Source organism: Cygnus atratus, chromosome 2, assembly GCF_013377495.2.
Source record: "Cygnus atratus isolate AKBS03 ecotype Queensland, Australia chromosome 2, CAtr_DNAZoo_HiC_assembly, whole genome shotgun sequence".
NCBI lineage: Eukaryota > Metazoa > Chordata > Aves > Anseriformes > Anatidae > Cygnus > Cygnus atratus.
In genome coordinates this window covers 34,714,108-34,739,895 of record NC_066363.1, presented here as the reverse complement: position 1 = coordinate 34,739,895, position 25,788 = coordinate 34,714,108, and the positions used below count along the sequence as shown (strand labels likewise).

At 39.4% G+C, this 25,788-nt stretch overlaps 1 protein-coding gene and 1 long non-coding RNA gene across 9 annotated transcripts in view; one reads left to right on the top strand and one right to left on the bottom strand.

The window, feature by feature from the left end:
* The window catches only part of OSBPL3 (oxysterol binding protein like 3), a 91,274-nt gene extending 76,456 nt beyond the window's left edge, over window positions 1-14,818 (top strand). For 5 of the 7 annotated variants that reach the window (XM_035556413.2, XM_035556410.2, XM_050709256.1 and 2 more), the window contains 7 exons: window positions 612-675; window positions 3,703-3,781; window positions 5,017-5,161; window positions 6,501-6,645; window positions 7,300-7,426; window positions 7,989-8,111; window positions 9,288-14,818. In XM_035556413.2, coding sequence (XP_035412306.1) covers window positions 612-675; window positions 3,703-3,781; window positions 5,017-5,161; window positions 6,501-6,645; window positions 7,300-7,426; window positions 7,989-8,111; window positions 9,288-9,384 — 780 coding nt within the window. In that variant the 3' untranslated portion in view covers window positions 9,385-14,818. The remainder of the gene's footprint in view (window positions 1-611; window positions 676-3,702; window positions 3,782-5,016; window positions 5,162-6,500; window positions 6,646-7,299; window positions 7,427-7,988; window positions 8,112-9,287) is intronic. The other 2 variants (XM_035556412.2, XM_050709259.1) reach the window with 1 other exon arrangement.
* LOC118255861 (uncharacterized) overlaps window positions 12,154-25,788 on the bottom strand; it is a 35,750-nt gene continuing 22,115 nt past the window's right edge. Inside the window, exons 2-5 of one of the 2 annotated variants that reach the window (XR_007707921.1) lie at window positions 19,578-19,732; window positions 18,855-18,949; window positions 15,424-15,514; window positions 12,154-12,244 (exon numbers count right to left, since the gene is read on the bottom strand). This is a non-coding gene — a long non-coding RNA (uncharacterized LOC118255861). The remainder of the gene's footprint in view (window positions 12,245-15,423; window positions 15,515-18,854; window positions 18,950-19,577; window positions 19,733-25,788) is intronic. The other variant, XR_007707922.1, reaches the window with a different exon arrangement.

Sequence of the window (25,788 nt, the reverse complement as noted above, 5' to 3'; positions counted from 1 at the left end):
TTACCCAAAGCTGATAAAATGCAGTGCGTGTGGTTAGAGTTTCACACAAGAAAAACCCGAGGTCTCACTAGTGCAGTAATATGTAGGTATTGGTAGTTGGAATTTCGTGGTTTTATTTCTCCACCCGTTTGGCCCCCTTCAGTGATGCTGATTGTTGTCTCCTCCCTCATACTGAGGGATCTGTAGGTATTTACTGTACAGAATAATTTAGCCTCTTGTTTTTTATTTGTTTGGTTGGTATTTTTTACTTTTTCCTGTGTGCTTAAAGTGCAGCTTCTGTTAATATATGAATGGGGCCTTTGGATTAACTGTAATTATCATGTTAGAGACAATGTGCAAAATATATAGCTAGATTTTCATTTGATGAACAGATTTACAGGCCTTTTAAAGTGTGCTTCCCATTTCTTTCAAGTCTTCTTAGGTCTCAGTACCTTACTAATCTCACTGGCTCCCCCTTTAGGAAAGAACTGCAAACGAAAAGCAAATGTTCAAATTGTGAATGTCATATATGAATGAAAAATGAAGGGGAAAAAGGGAAAAAACAACCAAAAAACGACTATTCAAGTGTTAATATGTCCATCTTTTTTTCCCCTTTCATGTCTTGCTATTAGGTCAGTCACCATCCACCTATTTCCGCATGCCATGCTGAATCTGTGAATTTTGCTTTTTGGCAAGGTAACTTTTTCGTCTATCATTTACTTTTACAGGCTTCATAATAGTTTCATTGTGTGTCTAACATGAAATATCCTGAAATGGGGAAAAGGTTTATTTCCCTACTTATGCCATATCAGAATGGCTTTAAGAAATCCTAGCCTTACTGCCATGCTTCTTACTTGTATTTTCTGCCATTACAAAAATCTACAAGTATTTTACAACATTATTGATCATTCTTTTCATTTACAAATATCTGCATTTATTCAAAATCTGCTGAAATGTTTTTCTCTCTTTTTTTTATGTGTGGGAGGTTTATTTACTAGAGAAGAGTTGTACCTCAAGCTATTTATAAAAACAAGCTAGAGTAGAGCTTGAAAAACTACAAGTTAAATCCTGAGCCCTGACAGATCTTGTAATCCTGTTCTGAAAACAATTTCCAGGAATGCTCATAACAGCAAGGACAAACATATTCTCTATGTCTTTCTCTGTTAGTATTATTACAGCATGTAAGATTTCATGCTGTTTGACTACTAACATTCAGTCTTTCAAAAAATATTGTGTTGGAGCTTTGTTTGCTCCGTAAGTCTGGTGAAGATGTCAGCCAGTTACAATACCTGTACTGTTAGGTATTTTTGGAGTGTACAAAGAACATAACTGTGCCTTTCAACTCGGTTCAAATCCTTTGCCCAGAGTTTTGTCAATTCACTACGTGGCCATATTATGAAATTTAATTCTGTTATGATCGACTCTGCTGACTTGACTATAGTTATTATGGATAGAGCTGTATTGAACAGAAATTGGGACTCTGTCATTAGTCTGGGCTTCATTATTCAACATAATTCTGTGCTTTATAAACACATACAGGACAGGAATCCTTCTCTTCTTAGCTGAAAAGCAGAGATGACCAAAATTTATTCATTTCCTGAATACTCTGTATACAAGACTAGATAACAGCCTGTCTTAATAAAAAATGGAGAGACTGATTTATTTAATGGATCTTGGAAAACTGCTGTTGCTTAACTATCGTAACGTGCATTTAGAGAACAAAGTTTTTCTGCAAAGATGACAGCTGAGAATCTGGTCAATTAGAGAGAGTCTGAGGTTTGGTCCTGATGACTCCGGAAGATTCAACCAGACTACAGCAGGGTTTGGGCTCCTTTGGTTTGTTTGGTTTATTTTGTTTTCAAGCATGGCTAGCTGAGCTTAAGGAAAATCTAGACAATGATGTTTTCCAATGCAAAGGCAGTTTGTAAATGCTGTGGCCTCTTGTTAGAGGGCTGTATTAACTTATGTGGAAAGATTAAGTTAATCATAAAGGTAGCTTGTCAATGAGGTAAGTTCTTTCTGTGCAAATCTCTTTTCACTTACCATATTATCCCTACTGCTGGAAAGGAGACAGCCCTCAGCTACATTGCCAGAGCAATGCTGTCATCCCACCAGACACTGCCATTTGTTCCTGTTTCAACATCAAGAAATCTCTGGATCATTTCTGTCGAGCCATAAGACTGGGTTCTGACAGGGACAGTTATTTCAGAAACTGCTTTTTCTTACTTAAGAAACTAAAGCGACTTTTGCAGAACCTATTTGAAAAGACAAGAACAATGGAAATGCAGAATAGAAAGTTCCGGCTATTACAGTATCTGTGCCTCAATTAGTCTGAGCATAGCTTTGAAATAACACTTGGCTTTTTTTAGCTCTCCTAAAATGTTTGCATGATGAAGTTACACACTGGATCCTATGATGTTTGCAATTTAATGATCTCTGTGTGACTTTCTGAGACCGCAGAACACAGTCTGATAACACATTTTAACTGTTGAACTCTGCAGGGTCTGCCATTGCTCTTTTTCTTTCATCCCAGTGCAGAAGACAGAAACCTAGTGCAGAATTCAGTTCAACTAGGAAGTCAAAGTAGTTTTGGACCTCTTACTGTGAAGTGTAGGAATCATGACAGAATTCCTGTCACTAAAGATACTGACCCAACATAAACCTTCAAAAGAAAAACAAACAAAAACAAAGATCCTTTTCTCAAGTGCTAAGAAAAGGATTGTTTTTTCCACTAGGAATTCTGCCTCATGTCCCATGCCAGCTTTTGCAGCTGTAGGCAGCTTGATGTGGCTCAGTCTTGTAACACATGCACATATACTTGGTAAACAGGTAATCTCCTAACTCCAGTTTGAGTATCTATCTCACAAGAGTTTCCCTCCAGCAATTGCATGGGAAGCAGTAGTTAGGAAGTTAGTAGTTAGTGTACTAACATCTTTTTGAGACTAGAGGTGAATGATTCCCTCATTTTCAAATTGTTCAGTGAATGGAATTGGGAATCCTGGTGTCTATCCTTGTCAGCAAGGATACTACCCACTCAGCTCTGAAGATGTCAAAGTTACTGCCTGATTATCTAGCCTAATTTAACTCCATACCCTTTCTGCCATGCTTCCCTGCCCATGTTTATTTCACTTCCATGTGAAATAAATTGTTAATTTAACAACTGCCTCAAGAAAGTTTTATAAATTCGCATTGAGATTTCTCATCTTCTTTTTTGGAGGAAATGACTTGAGACTTGGACAGTTCTTTCTCTGATTCAGACCAGATTTTAAAAGGCCAGTTAAACTTCCAGGGGAAGTTGGACTAAATCCCTCTCCACTTTTGTGCCCTTTGTAGCATTCTCTTACTTCTTCACTGTAGTTGTTGTTAGTTGTTATATTCTTGTATTGGAAATTCTGGTTTGGGTTTTTGAAATGTCTGCATTCATTCACTAGGAACTGAATTACAGATGAATGTACACTGTCGATAGCTTATTCAAATTCCCCTCTTTTGAAACGTTTTTATGAGATGACTTTTAGAACTCTGGTGCTTTTCTATTTAAATTACCACTAATGTTGTGAAAAAAGTTGCAACTGTTAGTAGGTCCATAGCATTACTTTGAACACTTCATTATGTTGCATTTCATTAATTTGCATTTCTTAAAAATAAAGTAGAACCCAGATATAAATTGATTCATCCATGCCTATGACTAAACCTGTCTTTTTTTTTTTTCTCCTCCTGTTTCAGATGTAAGATGGAAAAACAAATTCTGGGGAAAGTCCATGGAAATTGTTCCAGTTGGTACAACACATGTAACTCTTCCAGCGTAAGTGCTTCAGTCTCATATTGCTGTTTGCACACAGATACACACATGCTCACATGCACTGGAGCTACATTTATCCAGATGAGGACAAGCTATACTGTGCATAGGAGACCTTTGGAAGAACTGGTGACTGATTTAGTTTAAAAAGGGAAAAAAAAAGGCCAGAAGCTCTAAACATTTCAAAGGTTATAAAACCAAAAGATGAAATAAAAATAGTCACTTTTGTGTGTTTTGAAAAAGGCAAAGTTGGTATTTTCATACTTTGGTTGAATTTCAAGCTTAGTTGCATGGAAAAGTTGCATGGAAAAGGAAGTTATGAATTCCTTTGCTTGAACATGAATGTAAGGGTTGGGGTTTGTTGCTATATTTGTGCCTGTGTTCGTACAGACCCTAACACCATGGAGTCTAGGTCTATAGCTGTCCTTACTGCTTAAGTAGTTGTTATAAGTGATAAATAGCACCAGTAGCATATCTAATATTTATTATCCAAGGCAGTAAGCAGTCACAACAACTATGGTTAAGTGTTGAGTATAGTTTGATTTTTTAAAAAAGAAATATAAGCAGTGTTCCTATGCTGGCTTGTCAAAGTGCCCATTATAGATCAACAATTAAAATTCTGGCCTATATCCAGCATGGTTGCAGAACTGTTTGCAGAACTATCTGTTTTCCAAAGAGAGTCTACAAATTTAATTATTCTTCCTTATTTAAAAAAAAAAAAAAAAGGAAAAAGAAAAATAGCCCAATATAGTATCCAAAAGGTAGAGTGTATAAAAGATGTTGTGCTGTGGAGTGAGAGGTCTTTAGGACGTGAGTGAAGCTTCAGTAGCGAGGTAACTACGAGATTAGTACCCATGGTGGGCTGATGAACTGGAAAATTTTCTGACTCACATGTGGTCTCCACGTGCTGGTTTATATCCCTGTGAGAAAAATATCATATGTCGATTTGCATACAAAAAAGATGCTCAGGCTAAAGGCAGAACTGAGAGAAAACTGAATTCAAGACCAAAGCTTACAGCAGAAGTGATAAGGGTTTTCTGGGAGATGGGATTGTTGTCATGGCCTTTGTTTATGAGAAGAAGGTGTAGGAACAAGAAGACTGAGGCATTATTAAAAAATAAAAATAAAAAAATCCATTTCGTGGTTTTTTTTTTCTAATTGAGTTCTCTGCATTTTTTTCAGAAGTTTGTAAGCTAGTTTAAACATGGTATGAGACTTCTCCTGTATGTATTTTATTACAGATTTAAAGACCATTTTGCATGGAACAAGGTGACGTCTTGCATCCATAACATCTTAAGTGGACAAAGATGGATTGAACACTACGGAGAGATCATCATAAAAAATCTTAACGATGACACTTGTTACTGCAAACTGACTTTTGTAAAGGTGACTCAGGAACTGCAGCAATTTTGGCAGTGCCCTTTCTAGCATCCACAGGGGGTGGATGCTGTCTGCTGAAACCCAGTACAACTGCTTACACGCTGTTTTCCTATAGTTCTGTAATTACCTGTGATTCTTTGAGAAATGTGAACTCTAAATGAACTGCAGCTCAATAGGTAGAGCAAGGAAAATAAAAAAAAACAAACATCATTCTCAGGTGATTCTAGCTGAGATGCAGAAAAAAAGTATGAGGGTGGAAAAGGAAGAAATATCATCAAAAACCTAGTCTGTGTTTGACGAGGGAGGTAGGCACAAGGTGTCTAGTGATGGTGGCTTACTGCATGCCTCCTGCTAAGCCATTGTCCTGCGCTGTGGTTGCAATCATCCAGCAGCTGTAGAACCAGAGCTTACACAGGGTATTTCAAACAGTGCCCTTTTGTAGCCTTGTACAGATAGGTGGAGGAGCTTAAGTGAGATCTTGTGCTGTTTTTCAGAACTTCTGCTTCAGTACAAGGCCTCAGTATATAACTTCCTAAAGAAATGCCCTCATAACTGAAATTAAAATTAGGTTTTAGCAGTAGATGACTTCTTCCTAGAAAAAGAAAATCAATTTAAAACCTAAAATAATGCCAAACTTTGTAACCTTATAGAAATTTTGCACAGCATGGTAGGAGTCGTACCTTAACCTGAGTTTTCTGATTCTGATTGCTGGAGCAAGGCTGTGCTTTTCATAGCTCCTATCTGCATGGCCTGTCTCTAAGTACTTCAGCATACCAATGCAGCATGACGTGCTCAGCACCAGAAGGGAAGTGAGTATCATCATTTTCCTTTTCCTACTTCTGAATACTGTGTGCTTTCTAAGAAGCATTAGAGTGAAGCATTTAGGTACATAATTGAAAGCACTGTAATGTATTTGCAGAGCTGCAATAGATGTTTGGAGTTCACATTTTAGATTGAGAGATTCCAAGTTTTATACCTTTGATATTATAAATAGGCAAAAGTGGAGATCGCTTTGAGTAACAGTTTCTTCTTTTCCTGTTCTGCAAATCTGGGGAGGATGTCAGCAACTATATCAGAAATCAGTGTTATCTGTCATTGGTCAAAATTCAGTCAGCTGTGCTTCACCTAGTGCTGCCTTTAAAAAGGCAGACAGCATAGATACAATTCTCAATAGTAGTATTTTAATTAGCTAATTCATAGTACTAACAGCAGTTCTTTGTGCATGATATCATAATGCACACCTAAATGAATAATTTTCATTTCAGAAAAATACTCTACAGCATGGCAATATCACTTGCACTTGATCTCTCACCCACCTTTTTCTTCCTGTTCCTTTTGATTCTAGGCAAAGTATTGGAATCCAAATGCACACGAGATTGAAGGCAGTGTCATGGATAAAACTGGGAAAGTTGTGCATCGGCTCTTTGGGAAGTGGCATGAAAGTTTATACTGTGGGACAACTTCATCTTCAAACTGTATTTGGAGAGCAAGTTAGTGACCAGAATGGTTAACATACAGAACTTCAAGTCTGCTTGAGAATATCTGTTTATTTTCACTCGTTAGGCCCCAACTTCTTTTTCTTTCTATATGGAATATTAGAATTTTGTCAAGCATTTAAAATTTAGACCAGAAGAATAATAAATTATTTAACTTAAATGATATTGAGATCTTAATCCTATGGCTTCCTGCCTTTTCCTCATTCTCCCTCATTTTCATATCTGGGAGGTATAAAGGAGGTATTCAGGACTCTATAAGGAAGAAAAACAAAAACCAAACAAAAAATAACAACAACAACAAAAGTACATTTTTGTGTACAGAACTGTGATTCATGTATTAAACATTGGAGGATAGCCCACATAGCTCAGCTCTGTAATGAGAGCCATATCTGAAGTTCTACCAAACCTCATGGGTTTTTGTCTACCGTTGTTCGAAAAAGCGCTGTGATTGTAGCATGTGTTTCATCACAGTTGTGCTCTGATTCAACTTAGGAGATGCCTCTTACTCCCCAAAAATTGAGACCAAGTTCAGAGATACAAAAAAAAAAAACAAAAAAAAACGGAGGGGAGTTTGATATTGTCCTTCTGCAGATAGTAACATTTAACTGGAATTCTCAATGTACTTTTTTATGAATTTTTTTTCTGTAGATCCAATGCCTAAAGACTATGAGCAGTGGTATGGATTTACTCAGTTTGCATTGGAGTTAAATGAACTGGACCTGCAAACTAGGTCATTACTTCCATCCACTGACACACGTTTTAGGCCAGACCAAAGGTAAGAAGTTTTCCTCATAAGTATCTTCCTCAAATAGTTTTAATCTTCCTTAAACTCACTTACCCCTAAGCTCAGGCTACCTTGTGTAGGTACCTGCAGTGTGCTTCCATTTTTACATTACTTTTGCATCTGAAACAGACATTTTAATCACTTATCAAGAGACGGTCTGGTCATTATGAACCAGTGTTTTCTGGAAATGGTTTTGGACACTTCAGTTTCTAGATAGCTGCTTTTTCAACAATGTTTTTAAAACTTTTGTTGTCAAGCATACTGTGTTTGAATAGCCAAAAACTGAGACACTTGAATTTGCGTTTTGCAGTGGAATTTCTACCATTGCTATCTTCCAATGAAAAGGTTCTAATATAAAGATTACTTTGAGCTTTGTGAGAATTACTTTTCCTTTGGTGCTTATTGCTAAGGTAACTGTCTGCAGATGTAGTTTTTTACCTTTCAAACACTCTGAACCACCTGCTGTAAAGATTAGATTCTGGAGCTCTAGAGGACTTGACAAAGATGGGGACAGAAGCACCAATTGTGTCTTTTATCACTGCTGCTCCTACAGGTTTCTAGAAGAAGGGAATATTGAAGGAGCTGAAATGCAAAAACAGAGAATTGAGCAACTACAGAGAGAACGACGGAAGGTGCTGGAAGAAAACAATTTAGAGCATCAGCCTAGATTTTTCAGGTACTATATAATAATTAACGTGTTCTGTCATGTATTGAAATGTTTATTATAGATCTTGTTCTAAACTACCATAAAGCAGGCTCCAGTTTTCCCAGGTTTCTTCTAAATTCTTTCTTTGTTGTTGGTGGTGGGTTTTTTGTTTGTTTGTTTGTTTTTCTTGACAGTGAATGGTATTTGGTCTAACTTTGAATTTGCCTGAGGAGTGAATGTAGCATCTTTGATTCTTTGAGGAGTGAATGTAGCATCTTTGATTCTTTCAAGCAAGGTGACATAGGTCATTTTAGCTTAATTATCTCTGCTGAACTCCTGCAGAATTCAGTGGGATTGCCTTGTGCAGCAGTGTGCAGAGGTGAAGCCTTTCATATTGAGGGATGTTTTTGAGGAATTTTCCACCATTTAATGGCAAGATAATTGTGATTTAGAAAGCATTTTGTTTCTTCCTGTTATAAATCAATTGACAGGGGACTTCAGCTATTGAAAGACAAAAATGAATGCTAGTGAGGACGTGGCCTTCTGCCCTCCAGCTTCTCTGTTGAGGATGCAATGAAAGAGTTAGACCCAAGGTGAATGTTGTATGGGCTTGTGTATCATAGTTAACAGATCAGGGATCCTAATTATTTTCTGGATAGATACTGTACTTAGGAGGAGTAAGAACTGGAGAAACACAGAAAGGTTTAAAATAGATGCAAGAAGGAAATGGCTTAGGCCAGTGTCTGTCTGAGGAACTGCTGAGCTGACTACAGAAAAGCAAACTTTACTTCCAGCAGGCTAAATAGACAGGAGAAAAGCAGAGTCTAATACTATGTTGTATCTTCACAATGAGGATTGTAAATAAGGATGAGGATTTGAATCCGTATAATGAGGATTTGAAAAACTGAGATTTGTGCTGTAGGTTTAAATGACAGAATAAAAAAAATTAATTACTATATAGCAAAAGTGTTACCGAATGTTAGGTTAGGTATGAAACACGCATTTTGCTTTTCAATGTAGATTTCTCCCTCCAACAGATCACAAGCTCTGATTTACGTTGAATGCTGTACTGAGCTTCATTGCACCTGGTTTGTGGGCTGGATTGGGTATCTGTGCGTAGTGCTACGTTGCACCACACAACAAATATATAGAAAATACAAGCTTTACATTAAAAAAAAAATCAAACGACTGTTTAATCTTTGATAGGAAATCCAAAGATGACTCCTGGGTGAGCAATGGAACCTACATGGACCTTAGAAAAGAACCTGGTTTTTCCAAACTGGACAATCCTGTCCTCTGGTGAAAGAGGAGCCAAGTGAAGATGTTCTGTGCTGTTTTCTTGGATCTGATTTAAAAGAAGTATATATAAATATATGTGTATATATATATATCTCTACACACACACATATAATATATGTGTGGGGGGTTTGTATGTGTGCAAGTGTGCATATCTCCAGAATTGTGCTTACTTTAGGATATGATAATTCATTTGTTTTCTCTACTCTATTCCAATGATTGTTTGAATGTATAAATATCCTAACTTCTTTTTATAAAATATTTAATAAATAGCACTGAATGTTAACAACTAGAGGGAAAAGGGGAGCTTTTACACTACTTTTCCAAGGTGTGATGGTAATGTCAGTTCTGAGTTAACTTATGCCTTATTGAGTTGTATTGGAGACAGTAGCAACAGCTTCTCGTAGCTGTGCTGAGAAATGAGCGTAAGCCTTAGTAACTCAAACTGTAAGTAGGCTTCCACAGTTCAATGAGTAGTTCAGCTGTCTCTGGGCTGGCCTAAATTCCTAAAAACGCATTATCAGTTGGTGCTGAAATCTGAGCATGATCCTTTGCTGCCTGTGAATAAGACTCAAATATGCTTTGGTTTCTATTAGCTTTCTTACTAGCGTTATGGAAGCAGTAGTTCTGAGCTTACATCAGTGGACTGATGGCTGTATAAGTGTACCTGGCTAAAAGCAGTGCTAGAAATTCAGGAATCACCAACATTTTCCACTGGGAATCTTCAGATTTATAGCCCCCAACAGGGCAAGAGGAGGAGATCTTTTGTATATAATGGTTGAGCACTGACTAGATGAAGCAGCTCTCTCTTTTTCCAGTAAGTAATATGTATACAGAGCACAAAATCCTGTGCTTCCATAGCTTCATTTGTTTTTATTAACCTAAAAATTGCAACAGTAAGTCTTTTTAAAAAGTAAGCGAACTGATTGTTTTAATCTAGAATTTTTTTCTTAGTATTTTGATATTTTCTACCTCTTCAAAAATAAACAACATATTTAAGACCTTATATTTAAAAAATGACCATCTGCCTTATGGAGAAATGTATGGAATCGTTGATCTTCCTCTGTTTGTTTGGTATGTTCAGATAAATATTAAGTGTCTTGCACTAAATCAATTGCTTCTCTTTCCTGTAATTTTATACAGTTGGGTAGATTTGCAAAAGTATGAAACTATAGGTCAAAATATATCAAGAAACAAATGTAGCAGAATTAGCACTTTTGAATGAAGATTATAGTGATTGACAATTTTATTTATTTTTTTCCATGAAATCACAGTGCTCATGAACAGAAAAATTGCATTCCTGCTTATCTGCAACTCAAGCCAGACTCATTCTTCAAGTCTGTTCTGTGTGTCTGTGACTCTCTGGCAAGAAAACACTTTTCAAGTTTAAATCTATATCCACCACAACCCTCATTTTTTTCTTACATGCCACCTCAAAGATTGAAAATACACCCTATATATGATAAATGTTGTTGGCATGTTTACCTGGCTTATGACTGGAACAAATGGACAATACATGCATAAGGGTTGCTCTTAGAAGGACTAGTACCTTAGAAAAGCTTACTTTCTTCCTTTTTTTTTTACAGTTTTTTACATCTTACAGCATTGTTCTAAAGAAAACCCATTAAAACGGATCCATGTAATATATGTAATGAAGGAAGTACTACAAAAACTTCCATTTTAAACCAAATCCATGGTATCAGTTTAGATGTATATTTAAATTTTGTTTCCTGTTACCTTGAAGCTTCATTGTCTTACAATCAAATGTTTTATCACCATTATTTACTTTGCCTAAGAACTCTGGCTCACTATCGTTTCTGCAATTTCTTACCAAAAAAGTTAGCATAACTCTCTATTTAATGTGTCTTTTAAAGATTCAGCTAGCACTCCAGCAGCTTACAACAAGGCAAGGTTCAAGTCAGTATGAAAACAAAATCCGTGCTTTGATTCTCAAGGAAATCTTAACCTCTGGGGACTGTTTGGCTTTTCAAGGAAAATGAGAACCTCTTCATGGCTTGAGCCCTTCCTGTTTTACACTTGTATTATCAAAACTTGGCACAGAAATGAGTGGATATTTGTAATTATCCTTGTTGTTGGCAATTACCCTTTGTATGAAAAATTACACGCATTTAACAACACAGGAGGTAGGAGAAGGAAAAAAAAAGCTTTTAAGAAAGGGAGTAAAATTTATGGAGGATACATTAAATTTGCTCATTGTCATATTTGGCAGCTATTGTGATTATTGTCTGATCTGATTGCTGCTTTTGCTTTTTCTACATATGGAGTGGATTTCCCCCTACTATGTCATATGAGCTAATAGTTGACAGCTTTCAAAATTAAAGGATTAGAGGCAAAAAGAGAGTTAAAGAACCATAATGCATTAAAATCTGTGGGTGTTAAACAAAAACTAATTTCATTTTGGGTGTTTGAGTCATGATTTTTGAGAAATCAGACTGGTGCTGTTGTCTTGTATCTTCCAATCCAAAATGTCTAAAAGACATTTACCTAATGACAGGGAGAATTGGGCTGGGAAGTGCCTCATAGAAAATTGTTTCCTTTGACAAAATTCCCTTAGCAGGAAGGCAAAACTCAGAATTTTACTATCTTCCTGAGTAAAATAATGCCCACGAAGGTGCATTTTTTAGATAAACAAAGGGAAATTGTTGCAGAACTCCTTTTGTAAATCTGTGATACACATCTGAAAACCTGGTGTAACCAGTCACAAATGATCTTCTGACCCCACATTTCCAACTGCAGTATAGTTGTCCCTGCTTACCTTTGTGTGAAGGAGTTGGGTTTAGTTGTTAAGCTTCTGACAACTGTATATTAAGAAGTGGAAGAAAAATGTCTCTGTTACTTGTGTATTTCTGCAAAAAAATACATTTTTACATCATTCACAAACCTTAATACATTCTATAGTTATTCTTGGTAAAATAATGACATTTTGGTAATTTTTTTCCAAAAACTTCAGCTGTGTTAGAGTGCCTAACTTACATTAGCTTTCTGCAATATACTAAGACATATGTTGTTTTTAGTGACTGACATTTAGAGTCTTTCTACCCTGAGTAGTAGAAAGAAAATAACAAGCAACTTACTGCATCCTTTCATGCGCAGCAGTGACTCCCAAACTGTTCGGCTCAGTGGATTAGTCCTAGAATTTCCTGTTGACTGTTGCCTGCTGTTTTAGCACTCTTACTTGATGACTTTGTAAACATTACTTAATATGATTTGGAGAGGCAGTTTAAGCACCACTCATCGAACTCTCCCTTTCCTTGTGTACCCCTTCACAAAGTGAAAAGCTTACTATAAATTTACATCAAGGGGATGGAGCAGCTCATGCCTTTGGGTGTTAAACCACTGACTCAGTTTTCAAATTAGACAGCAAAGAGAGAAAAAAAAAAAGTCCAAGGAAATAGTAATCATAGAAATAGAAACCCACAGCTGTATTCTCAAATTTTCAGATTTGACACTGAGGTTCTGATTTTGGTGCAGAGATTTGGTGTTATGAAACAACAGGGTAACTTGTTTAGGATGCTACTCTTGGAAGGATAAAGTGCTGTTTAGACTGAGTGGAACTAGAGTGCACCACTACTCATTGCATCCCTTTTCTCATATTTGCTCTCTGATTTATGCTTTATGTGTTAGTTTGCCAGCATCAGTCTACCTTTTTTGGGTACTTTTTGAAATACAGATCCAGTCAAGTACTTAGGTTCTTCATACAGAGCCTAGAAAATCAGCTGGTCCTTCTTTGAAGGACCTGAAGCTGGATTGCTGGCTTCTGTTAAAACCTGGCCCCTGGAGGAGGTGGTGGTTGCAGATTCAGTCACCTTATTTTTTGGCACTTTACTGATTAAACTGTCCCTGAAGAGTTTCAGGCTGTTGAAGCCAGATCACTGGACAGAGAGGAACACAAATTCACAGGGCTGGACATCGGCTAGGGACAGCTTTGGGGTTGGGCAAAGGTTCAAAGCTGGTCTTAAATAAATGAAGACCCTGTCCCCCAATTTCCCTCAGCTGTTTACAGTACTGTTAGGTTTTCTGTGTGGCCCCCTCATATCTTAAAGCCCTTATTCAGTGTCCCATTTTCTCTTTATTAAAAAAAATAATCCCAAAGAACAGTAAAACATCCCACCCTAACAGGATTTCAAATGACAAAATATGCCTAAAAGCTGTAGTTATAAACTTCTTCCATAAACATCATGGTCTATTTCTGTACCTTTTCCTTGACTTTTTCACAGTTGTACTCTGGAGCCAGACCACAGCCTGGTAAGGGTGCTACAGAAATATCCAGCTACATCTGCTCAGCATATTCATCATTAACATTCTCGCATCTGCTTTGTGTAAATCTGTTCTATTGTGTCTCTAGATGATCAGCTTTGCAGAGCAGGACATTTTCAGTGTATCTTATTTTGTTCAATACAGCTTTTTTTGTACAGTACTCATACAACGGGGAGGGGGGTGGAGGCAAGCTGAAGAGTACAAAACCTGGCCTGCCATGCAGATATAATAGCGAAGGATGAAACCCCAACTTCTCCACATAACTGAATGCATCTTGCAAGAGCTGGAGTTGGGTGGTCCTATTCAAAGGAGTGAAGCTAAAATGGAAGGTTCTTTTGGTACTGTTTTCATTCATGGATTTTGCCTACTATAAATAAATTTCCCAGTGTTTACTAACTCATCCTTTCTATTTTCTAGCTACTGGTGGGTGCAACTTAACTCCAGCAGCTGTGAGTTGTTAAGAAATTGCAAATGTTATCTGGCTTATCTATTGAAGTTTAGTAACTGTAACTTATCACCAAATACATTATTGAACTGCTCAGTTCTTAGGTACTGTTCTTGCTGCAGCTTTTGAAAGCAATAAGAAAAATTTTCCACATAAATAGTCGCTGTATGTTAAAAAAAAATAAATAGGTGGTTCGTTTTTTTTATAGAAATTGTTGATTTGGTTTTACTGTTGTACAAAACAAAACTGTATTAAAGCTTATGGGAATGTTTTGGAGATTGATCCACAAGAGATGATGAGCTCCTTGAGCTCCCTATCTTCGAGGTATTTGTGAGAATATTTGGTACACCTGAGAATCAGGCAGTCTTGTATTTATGTTGAGTGTTTTACTAGTTTTGGTATTGGAAAACATGCCACATGTATGAGGTATTACATATGCAAAGCTGCTAAATGTTGAAATTGTTGTTTGTTTTGATAGGGCATTAGTGATTTCAGGATGAAGAAGGGTATCGTGTTAGAATTATCACTGACTTTCATATATTTGAGAAAAACTGCTGTAGTCAGGATCATTCCTGTTTTCTGCATTCCTTACTGCAAAAATTTGTAATACTGTTGGAGCACCTTGACGTGCAATTTGATTTACTTCTTTGTCTCTGTAACCAATTCAGTTGGATGTTAATAAATCAGACTTGCAAAAGGTCATAGAGCACCCTCACTTTTTCCCAGGGGTTGTAAGCATCTTTCTTCGAAGGTTGTTATTGATAGCTGAAACAAGTTTAGCTGCTGTAGTGATCTGTGGATTTTATACCTGCTAAAATGGCAACTATGAAAGCTTCCATCTGCTAGAAGTCTTATTTATCACTCCCACAATCTGTCTTAGAGTTAACTTTTGCAATTTTCCAGTTGGTCACTGGTTACCTGCACACACTGTATGGCACTGTCATTTGGCTACTATGCCAGACACTGGAGCAGGGAAAGGGGTAAGCTGATGGAATTCATTTACGTTTCTAAGTTGGTTCTTAAAAGCAATTTTTAGTAGACAGATGTGCAGCACAAATGTTGTGCTTTAGCATGAAAGTGGAAACCACAAACCGCATGTTCTCCATAAAACAACTTTTAAAAGCAAGGAAACATAGTATTTGCTGGATAAAATAAATAGCTGGAAGAGAACTATCACTGTGGTGTTTTCTCCCTCACAGAATGGTGGTTCAGTACAACTCTGTCAATCACCTGTGCCTCCCAGTCCCACCATATAAGATACAGTACAGATGGATTAGGGTCACGAAAAATGTGGGAGTACAATGAGTGTAATTGCTGACCAACCTGTAATGCCAGACTGCAGCTCTGCAGCACTTCTCATACTCAACGTGTAAAAAAGGTTTGGCGGGAGGAAGCATGGAGGTTCCAGGAAGAGCTGAGAAATTTGGATAAAAGAATCTGTTACCCCACAAAACATCTTCAGCTGTTGTATGTGGCAGGATAAGGAGAAAGGCCACAAGAAGTGAAGCTTTTATAGTGGGCAAGAATCTCCTGTTCTGTGAAATCCAGCTGTTTTGATTGTATATTGAGCTTTTAACTTTAAAACTTATCATGATGTCATTGGGAATCACTTCATTGCTGATTGATTTCAGAGATTTAATCTGCTCTAAGTAACTCTGCTTAGAGTAAATAGTCACTAGTGGAGTCCCCCAGGGCTCAGTACTGGGGCCAGTCCTCTTCAATATCTTTATCGATGATCTGGACGAGGGGATTGAGTGCACCCTCAGTAAGTTTGCAGACGACACCAAGTTAGGTGCGTGTGTCGATCTGCTCATGGGTAGGAAGTCTCTGCAGGAGGATCTGGATAGGCTGGAGCGATGGGCTGAGGTCAACTGTATGAAGTTCAACAAGGCCAAGTGCTGGGTCCTGCACCTGGGGCGTAAAAACCCCAAGCAGCGCTACAGGCTGGGAGATGAGTGGTTGGAAAGCTGCCTGGCCGAGAAGGACCTGGGAGTATTGGTTGATAGTCGGCTGAATATGAGCCAGCAGTGTGCTCAGGTGGCCAAGAAGGCCAACAGCATCCTGGCTTGTATAAGAAGCAGCGTGGCCAGCAGGTCTAGGGAAGTGATTGTCCCCCTGTACTCGGCTCCGGTGAGGCCGCACCTCGAGTACTGCGTTCAGTTTTGGGCCCCTCGCTACAGGAAGGACATGGAGGTGCTCGAGCGAGTCCAGAGAAGGGCAACGAAGCTGGTGAGGGGTCTGGAGAACAAGTCTTACGAGGGGCAGCTGAGGGAGCTGGGGTTGATCAGCCTGGAGAAGAGGAGGCTCAGGGGTGACCTTATCGCACTCTACAGGTACCTTAAAGGGGGCTGTAGCGAGGTGGGGGTTGGTCTATTCTCCCACGTGCCTGGTGACAGGACGAGGGGGAACGGGCTAAAGTTGCGCCAGGGGAGGTTTAGGCTGGATATCAGGAAGAACTTCTTTACTGAAAGGGTTGTTAGGCATTGGAAAGGGCTGCCCAGGGAAGTGGTTGAGTCGCCATCCCTGGAGGTCTTTAAGAGACGTTTAGATGTTGAGCTTAGTGATATGGTTTAGTGGAGGACTTGTTAGTATTAGGTAAGAGGTTGGACTGGGTGATCTTGGAGGTCTCTTCCAACCTAGACGATTCTGTGATTCTGTGATTCTGTAAATCTGCTCTAAAGCAGCTAACATTTAGTTCACTGGGAAAAAATAAAGCAGTTTACAGTAGTAGTGAATATTTTTTTCATAACTATAAAAGGGAGAGGAAGATGGCAAGGGATCCTTGTTATTGTTGCCCTGATCATGAACACTGAGGGCAATAGGAACTTCTCTCACAGAGACATGGATATGGGGTGAATTTATCATGATTGCCCCTGGAGCTACTATCATGCCAAGTTCCCACCTTGCGGTCAGTGCTAAAATAAAATATGCTCTCTACTCTATAGAAGTGTAAGGTGAATGTGGCTCATGTAGACCTTGCATTCAATTTGTGTTTAATCTCAGTTGTCTGTTCATTTACAGTAATCTCTGTTTTAAAGTCAATGCTTACTGCAAAATGATTCAAACCACCATAGCATGAGGAAAAACATTGACAGCTGAGCAAAGCTTGCTCTGCTTAGTAACTGTCACATCTTGGCTTCTTCCTTTTTTCAATGCCTCTGTTACATTTCTTTCATCTTGCAAGCATTGCTCTCCATGCTCAGATTGTTGATTTTTAACTTAGATACCCCTTCTAGCGCAGCAGATGCATAAAAAGTTGTAGGGTTAGTCTATTTTTTTAAGGGGTTAAAAGCTGTCCAGATACAAATTTCTGCTGTCTACTTACAAATCTGTATATTTGCTTGCTTTGTACCATGGGATATATTTCAAATTGCTATGTGTAAACCCTCATTTGAGGTAAATCAACATTGCTCTACTGAGCTGAGTATAACTGAGGCTTAAGTTAACTTAGAATTTGACTCTGTGGATTTATTGATGTAAGTTTTTATAGGCTCTTGGAACAATAATAAATTCCTGGAAGACAAGATGTTGTGTATGAATGCATCAGCTGAGGTTCCTGTCTCTAATTTCATAGACTTCGGGAATTACTTGGCTTTCTCTGTTAGGGCACTATTTCTCTTTTAGGATTTTGTTTGAGCTATGTTTCAATTGCTATTTTAACAAGACCAGATGTTAGAATTTGAAAATAATTTTTTTTGCATAGTTAACATTGTTTTCCTTTATAAAGAATTTATTTAATAAAAACTTGATTTCCTAAATTACAAATTTCCCCTTTTTTACACATGTAAAAGAAAAGATGCCTTGATAAAGGCTGCAGTAAAACTACTTTGAATTATTGCAGTACAAGCCTTGAGAAATCTTTTCCTTCTGAGGTTTTATGAGGGTATGTCTGCAATGCCTTGATTGCTGCCTAGAGCAAGGAAGATTATGTAGGTTTATCAATAGATGAGAACCTGTCTAAAAGCTGAGAGAGATTTACTGTTTTGTTTACTCTAATGTTTGCTATCATCTCAGCCATTGTCAAACTGAAGATGGAGCGAAGTCAAGAGATCATCCTACTTGTATTCACTGTTTGCTACTTGCACTTCAGTCCGTGAAACAAATCTTGTGAAAACAACTAGAGCCATATAATAGCTAAACAGGTTAGGGGGATGGGAAAATCAACTTTCTTAGGAAGTTCAAAAGTAGTGCACCAAATTCTAAAGTCCTTTTGTAGGAGAAATATCTACTGAGAACTTTGCCAGAAAAAGAGCACTGACAGTAGGTCAGTTAGGGCAAGCTTGACTTTTTCGGAGTTCTCTAGGTACCAAAAGGTGGTGAGCCTAGCCCATCCTTAACCTGTTCCCTTTCCTTGTTTTGGGGAGAGTAATACTTCAGCCAAAGCTGGTGGAGGGTAGAGAACTCGATGATATTATATTCTTAACTTTGGGGAAATCAGAAACTGGAAAAGATATCCAGATGTGCTGCATCACAAAAAAGGCTACAGTAGGAGCTCCACTGTATTTTATCTAGCCACAGAGCTTCCTAAACTGATGCTCGTGTGAATGTTTTCCTCTCTAACACTGTCCAACATAGATACCAACAGGAATTATTTTGTTTGAAATGATGGTGGGAAGGAATGAGAGGGAAGAGTACGTATTGTTGAAATAAGTTTCTCGGTATTGAAGTTTGCAGTCATATGGTCTTAGGGAAAAGAATAAGAGCAGCTCACATGTTTCCAGCACTGTTTACTCATTGTTTCCTTTTGTACTCACACTTGCTTGCAGGATACAGCTGGTCTTCCTTCTCTCTTTCAAGTTGCATTGCTCACACTGTGGTATATTGGCACTGGTGAGGCTGGAGAGTAACTCTGGAAGAACCAAGTAAAACTTAGGTGACTACAAACAATTCTGTAGCAAGAAGTGCATTCCTGTCTCCCAGTTGCAAAGAGGAAGGCTCTGGGAATAAGAAAGTCATCCACCCAAGGTTACTTCCACCACCCTGTACAGATGCTATCACCCAAAGCAACGTGTCATTCAGACAAACAGGGGCAGCACAAGGAGCAAGGGCACCGGTCTCATTTCCATGGCAGAGCACAGAAAATACATTTTCAATTGTGAGAGAACAGATCTGCACATTGTCTTGTAGGTGATTTTTTTTTCCAGCATAATGACTACCTGGTCTATACATGTAATTGTGATATAACAAATAGCATCGATATCCACACAATTAGCAGCCCACACATTTTTGAGCTGCTTGCCAGCCCTCATTCCTTGTTTTGAAAAGAACTGTTTTCTTCTTGCCCTGCTTCATTTTAGAGCAGGAAAATGAGTATGTTCTTCCCCGACCATATGAATTATCATCCCTGTACAAAACGGGGTATGTTTTTTTTCCTTTCGTCCTCCCTTGCCATGTGCATTTCTACAGCAGATGATGCAGACGGTCCCTGGCAGCTCCTGCTGCAGATGCCCTGGGAAGCCCCAGGAGCCCCAGCTCACCCTGCAGTGGCAGCAGCACAGCCTCACAGCTCCTCAGGACATTCTGGTTTCTTTGCCATTTGCAGTCGTCTCCTCAGTGCATCTGCTTCTTATGTGAGCCATGGCCTGCTTCAGAGCTCTCAAAACCAATTTCTCTGTTTCCATCTCAGTAGGTACTGAAAAAAATGCATTTACTTTATTCTTCTGGAAAGACTCCTTTCAATTTGCACTGGAACAGGAATTCCAGTCATAGTTCAGTTCTGAAAGAGAGACTGAGCTGACAACAAAGGAACCTCAAAAACCAAACGAAAGGGAGACACAAAAATTTGCTTTAAATCACAATAAAGCTATTGCTAGAAATGTTGCAGGAGATAAAAACACCCATCTGGTGTTATTCAATGAAATATTAATGTTAGCTTCTGAACATTTTGCAAGGTTTGACTACGGCTGTGCTCCAGTTCTGTATCAATGGAACACAAACACCAGCCGGCCTGCTGCCTTGTGAGGAACTGCAGTCCTCTGCGGGTTCTTTGGAAAATGCTGTGCAAATAATTTGCTCCCACAGTTGGATAAGTGTGAAGGTGCTTGTGCACACACATTGTTTCGGAGCATGTAAGAGCACTTGTGTCAACCGGGAGAAAAGCTGGGCGTTGATCAAGGATATTTCTTCGTTACAGTCAACTTTGCTCTCTACAGGCAACTTCAGTCATAGGCTCTTCCCCATGGATCCCTTAACTCCTCTTGGTTTGCCAATTTTGTCCTACACTGTCTATGTTTTCTTTAGACATGCATTCCTTAGTTCCTCCACCCCCTGTAGCCTTAAGGTTGCCTATAAGTAACAAAATCAGTATGGACTGCACTAATTTTAGGATCATATTTTTATTGACCTGAAAATGTACCAGTAGAACAATGAGTTGAGGTATAATTTATTAAATCAATGCGTATTATGCAATCACTTACAGTCAGCTGTACCTAGCTGCCATTCCTACTAAGTGCTGTGCAACCGTCCTTTAAATAGTGCAATGTGCTGTACAGTTGTATTTCAAAGAACCCTGCCAAAATGCTTACACTCTGTAAGGTCTATGTGCAGTGATAAAAAGATGAAGGGCTTCATTTTTTGGAGGCTCAATGACAGGTATCCTCTATTTGCAACATTTTTTAGAAGAAATTCTAATATTTTTTACTTTAATACAATTGGCCATTTGACTTTATAGGTCCTCTTCCAACTGCTCAGAAAACAAAGATGTAAAAAAAGGAAGAAAATTAAGAAACATAGAGATAATTTTAAGATTAATTAAATTAAGGAACATTAAAATAATTTCAGATTTCATTTCTCACGTCTTTCTTAGACTTTTCTAGTTTAATGTAGAATAATAAGCTCTTAAAAGAACTGTATTATATAGGAACTATATAAATTAGGAATATATAGGAATAAATAGGAATTATAAAGAACTGTTTATATAGGACTTACATAAAAATTTGGGGCTTTTACACAACAGCTTAATAGCCATTCCTTTTGGTTAGTTTATGATGAAGTTCTGCTGCTGAATAGCTTGAACAATACAACAGCCAGATGGTCTTCAATAAAACATTAATGAGGCCAGATGGTTCATAATAAACTATTATGGAAAAAGAATTTTGAGACACGCAAAAAATGTTATCTATCCCTATATCTTCATTTACAATTATCATAAAAGAAACAAAGTTCTGTGGCTGCCATCTAATCTACATTTTAAAGTTAGGAGCACTTAGTTTGTGCAGCTTCATGCAAACTGCCTTCCATGTTATTGTTGGAGGCATCACTAGATGATTCCTTAAGTAACCACAACCTGTTAGACATGATCCTAACCTAACTTTTCTAACAATTTCCTAAAATTATGGGAAAATCATCAAATGATCACAAGGTTTTCACAGGATGATCTTTACAGAGTTACAGCCACCCTAAAATACATAGCAGAGATATCATAGCAGAGATAAGGAGCTTTTTCAGAGACACAGGCGAGTCCTATGCCAGAAGATAAAGGTAAGATAAGGTAAAACCTGGAGCACCTTCCCTATGAGGAAAGGCTGAGAGACCTGGGTCTGTTCAGCCTGGAGAAAAGAAGACTGAGAGGGGATCTCATCAATGTGTATAAATACCTGAGGTGCGGGAGACACAGGGATTTGGCCAACCCCTTTTCAGTGGTTTGTGGGGACAGGACAAGGGGCAATGGCCACAAAATGGATCACAGGAAGTTCCGCACCAACATGCGAAGGAACTTCTTCACGGTGAGGGTGACGGAGCACTGGAACAGGCAGCCCAGGGAGGTTGTGGAGTCTCCTTCTCTGGAGATATTCAAGGCCCGTCTGGACGCCTACCTGGGCAGCCTGCTCTAAGGAACCTGCTTTGGCAGGGGGGTTGGACCCGATGATCTCTCAAGGTCCCTTCCAACCCCTACAGTTCTGTGATTCTGTGAAATGTAGTACCATTTCCCTCTATGCTGACAACAATACTCCACACACCGAGAGCTGAGTTACACTGAACATGTCTGTCTGTCTCATTCTTCTGCACGTCCCAGTGTGGCACTCTCCAGTTGCTCCTTTCATGGCACTAAAAGTGCCATTATCAAACCCCTTTTTCCTCATACTGTTCCATAAGAGCAGCAGAGATGCACCTGACAATGAAACAGATCACCTCTAAATTGTGGCCAAACTCATCTCCTGGGCAAAATCTTCAAATGTTTAAAGATGCTACCTTCCCACTGTCTTCCTGAAGAGCTTAATGGGCAGAAGCTCACATAAAGGGGTGGAGAAATGCAGCAGAAAGGCTTTCTGGCTACTTGGAGCTCTCACAGTCCCTTCTGGCTTACTGTGCCCTCCCATTTAGGGTCTCCACTAAGCACGATTCAGTAACTTACTGTTTGTTAAGCCTGCCACTGAGTGCTGGCGCTTTGGAAGGGGCTGATGACAGACGTACCAGCAGGACAGCAAGAAGGCTGATGTTTGCAGCAAGAAACGTCTCTCAGCACCAAATAGTATAGGTGAAAACTAAAGAACATCCCACCAAAACAGCAGATGAGTTGTAATGTAAAATACGAATGAGGCTGGTTAGTTGATTTGAAACAAACAAACCTGTTCAGATTTTTGTTCCTGCAAAAGGAAATGAACAGGAAAAAAATGAGTTCATTCTCTTCATGGTGATTTGGCTTATGATGCTGGACACCTTTAAAAAGATTTGCGTCACCAAGTATCCTTGTTTTTTTTTGTAAATGGAACCGCAAATAATTTCACACTTCCTTTTGTGCATTTTCTCCATAGAACTGAAGCCAACAGGCCCTTTTGCAGCCAGTACGAGGGGTTAAATAAAGCCTGGCATGCAACAACAGAGAGCTCTGGACAACTTCCTGACATTTCAATAGAGAGGCTGAATTTTAGTATGCAATCTCTTGCTGCTGCAGCCTAAAACAACTCCATGATGGCTACAAGGACCATTAGATGGACAATATACCATTAGTATGGCTCTTAATGCCAACCCTGTGAAAGCATTTTAAAAAGTTTTTAAGATGAAGAGACAAAAAACAACCGTTTAAGAAATTCCCCTTTGCAGATAATTTTGGACATATACGCTGTGCTAATGTCAATGACTGGAAAATATAAGAACCGATTATGCCATTACACCAAAAAGAAGTAAATCTAATAAATAGTGCTTATAGGGTGCAAAGACTTCTGTAACTGGTAGGAATAACCATTTTGCAATGCTGACATCTGGTGGTGCTCAATGATTTCTTTTCTTAGTATCATGTCTGAGGAATTTCACAGAGGTATTTAAAGAGCATGCAACTATTCTGCTTTTTTTTCCTTTCAGCCTACTATCTGTTGTGTCATATGGGTGACTACTTACAGGTGATGCATATTCATTTTTTAAAATGTGGCTGTGAAGTTCTTGTGTAATTTGTCTGTCCCACATCACTTACTTAAATAAGATAGCCAAATCTTGTCCGTTGCCAAAGGCAGTTTGTCACACAGGCAAAATTTTGTTTTTCTCCTTCTGCACATTCTACAAGAGGATCTTCTAAAGCAGTAGCAATGCACAAGGATCTTCTAATGCAGAAGTGATGCACTTCATGTTGTGGCTCTAGAGATTCAGTGTGTGGCTGACAGATCCCAGTGCAGACCACACTCAACACCTTGTATTTCTCTGATACTACATTCTCCCTGCTGACTTCCCAGTTAGTCATGAAATAACTGTGTGCTGCAAGTTTTGGCTGTGCAGTATACCTGAAGAGCATTTTCATGAAGACTGAATGCTCAAGGCATGTGTTCAATTCTAAATGTGTCCCATTTGCAGCCAGTTTTGATATCAGCCTTTGAAACCTTTAGGTTAATTGCTGCATGGCCCCAAAACTGTCTGTTAATGCCCAGAGCAGGTTCTGTCTCTTCTAATTAATGTGAAGCATCTTAAAACTAGCTTATGCTGGCTTGTGTCTATCTTGAAAAGATGGAAATTTCCTTGGTGCAGGTGCCCCTTATTTGGTGCACACCAAACCACCAGTAACGTCCTTAAACTGACTGGCAAGTTTCACTATTTTCGTCTCCTCCCTTTCCAGAGAACATTTCCATGGTAATGTGTTTCAGTGCCACTTCCTGGCTTGATTTCTCAAAATCTGCTTTAGCAGACACTTGCATTGGAAATGAATGACACGTTGCCACTCCACGGGTAAGCACGTGATTGCTGATGAAATGTGCTGTTACTAGCCACTGGAGGAGATTATGACTGGAGCTAGTGATTCTGCAACTTGGTGGTGATCCTAGAAAGAGGACTTGTAGGTGCTTTTTCTCACGATGAGGCTCTAAGCATGGGTTTATTTTTTTTTCTATTAGCCCATAAAAAAAATAAATTATCACATATGCAGCTACTTAGTAACATTCAGGTTATTTGCTCTGTGAGCAGGTGCAGCCTAAGAAGAGAAATCTATTTATCATTGATTCGCTGAGGGTGTCACTTAGGAGAATCAGAAAGGGATGACAGACTAATATCTGCTAAAATTAGCTGGAAGTTTTGGATGATGTATGTAGTTAACAGAATGGAAGACATGGGTACTACTTGCCCAATATACATTAACTGTTACCTCTTGCTCAGGACTGTTCATTTAAGGGCATCCAGCATTCAACTTTTCTTCTAAAGGCCAGGCTTTACTCCGTTAAGATCTGGTGCTTCAACATTTGTGACCATCCCCCACAGACCCAAATGCTCTCTCTTTGACCTGAAAGTGAAGAACCTGGCTTGTGGCATGGTTCATTTGAAAAATATTTCCTTGATGCTCAGTAAATATCTTGAAGAATTACTCCTTATGTTTCCATGGACTCATCAATTTCTCCCTGGACCAGTCCTATCATAAGCACTGGAGTTTTATTATTCTGGTGTTGCTTTGCTTTCAAAGAGGTGAGCTATATTCACTGAGCTCACTGTATTACACTACACTTCATAAACCCGTCTACCACACTCCATTGACTGCATTCCTCATCTTCCAGTGCTGTTCAAGGCTTGAACCAGACTGAGAACCAGAAAACTTGTCTTGGGAACTCCCATTTGGACTGGGGCTTGGACTGGACTCCAGCCATGCCAACAGCACTGACCCCACCGTTGCAAATCTGCAGCCGCACACACGGCAGGGGCATTGCCTCCAGCAGATTTCATACACAAGGTGTTGATCCTCTGACCGTCAGCAGTCCCAGTCAGGTTTGAGAGGATGTCTCAGGAATTTTGTATGTAATTATGTCATAAAATGCCATCATCTGGCAGTTCTCAGGGAAGAGCTGCCTGTGCTACATGACTGGAAGTAACCTAGCAAAATGAACCGTCCCCTCCCCTGGCTGAGCTGACAGGAAAATCCAAGCCCTCCACCTAAGCCCCCCTCAGGGCCATGCCACCACACGGGGGTCCCTGCCGCACACACACCCACCCCCGGCACCAGGGCTCAGCGGGCAGCGCCCGCCATGACCGGCAGCCCAGACCCCAGTGCAGCTGCCCTTCAACCCCTGAGGAAGGTGAGGGGCACGGGCAGCCAGGAGGAAGGCGATGGAGCCAGGGAGTCCCTGGAAGCCGCCCTGGGGCTACGCTAGCGGACAGCAACAGCGCCCCTCACCCCGCCGGGCCCAACCTCCATATGCTGGGCGGCGGCCGCTGAGCCACAAAATGGCGGCGGCGCTCGGGTCCCGCCTCACCCCGCGTCCCGGGGCGCCGGCACCCGGG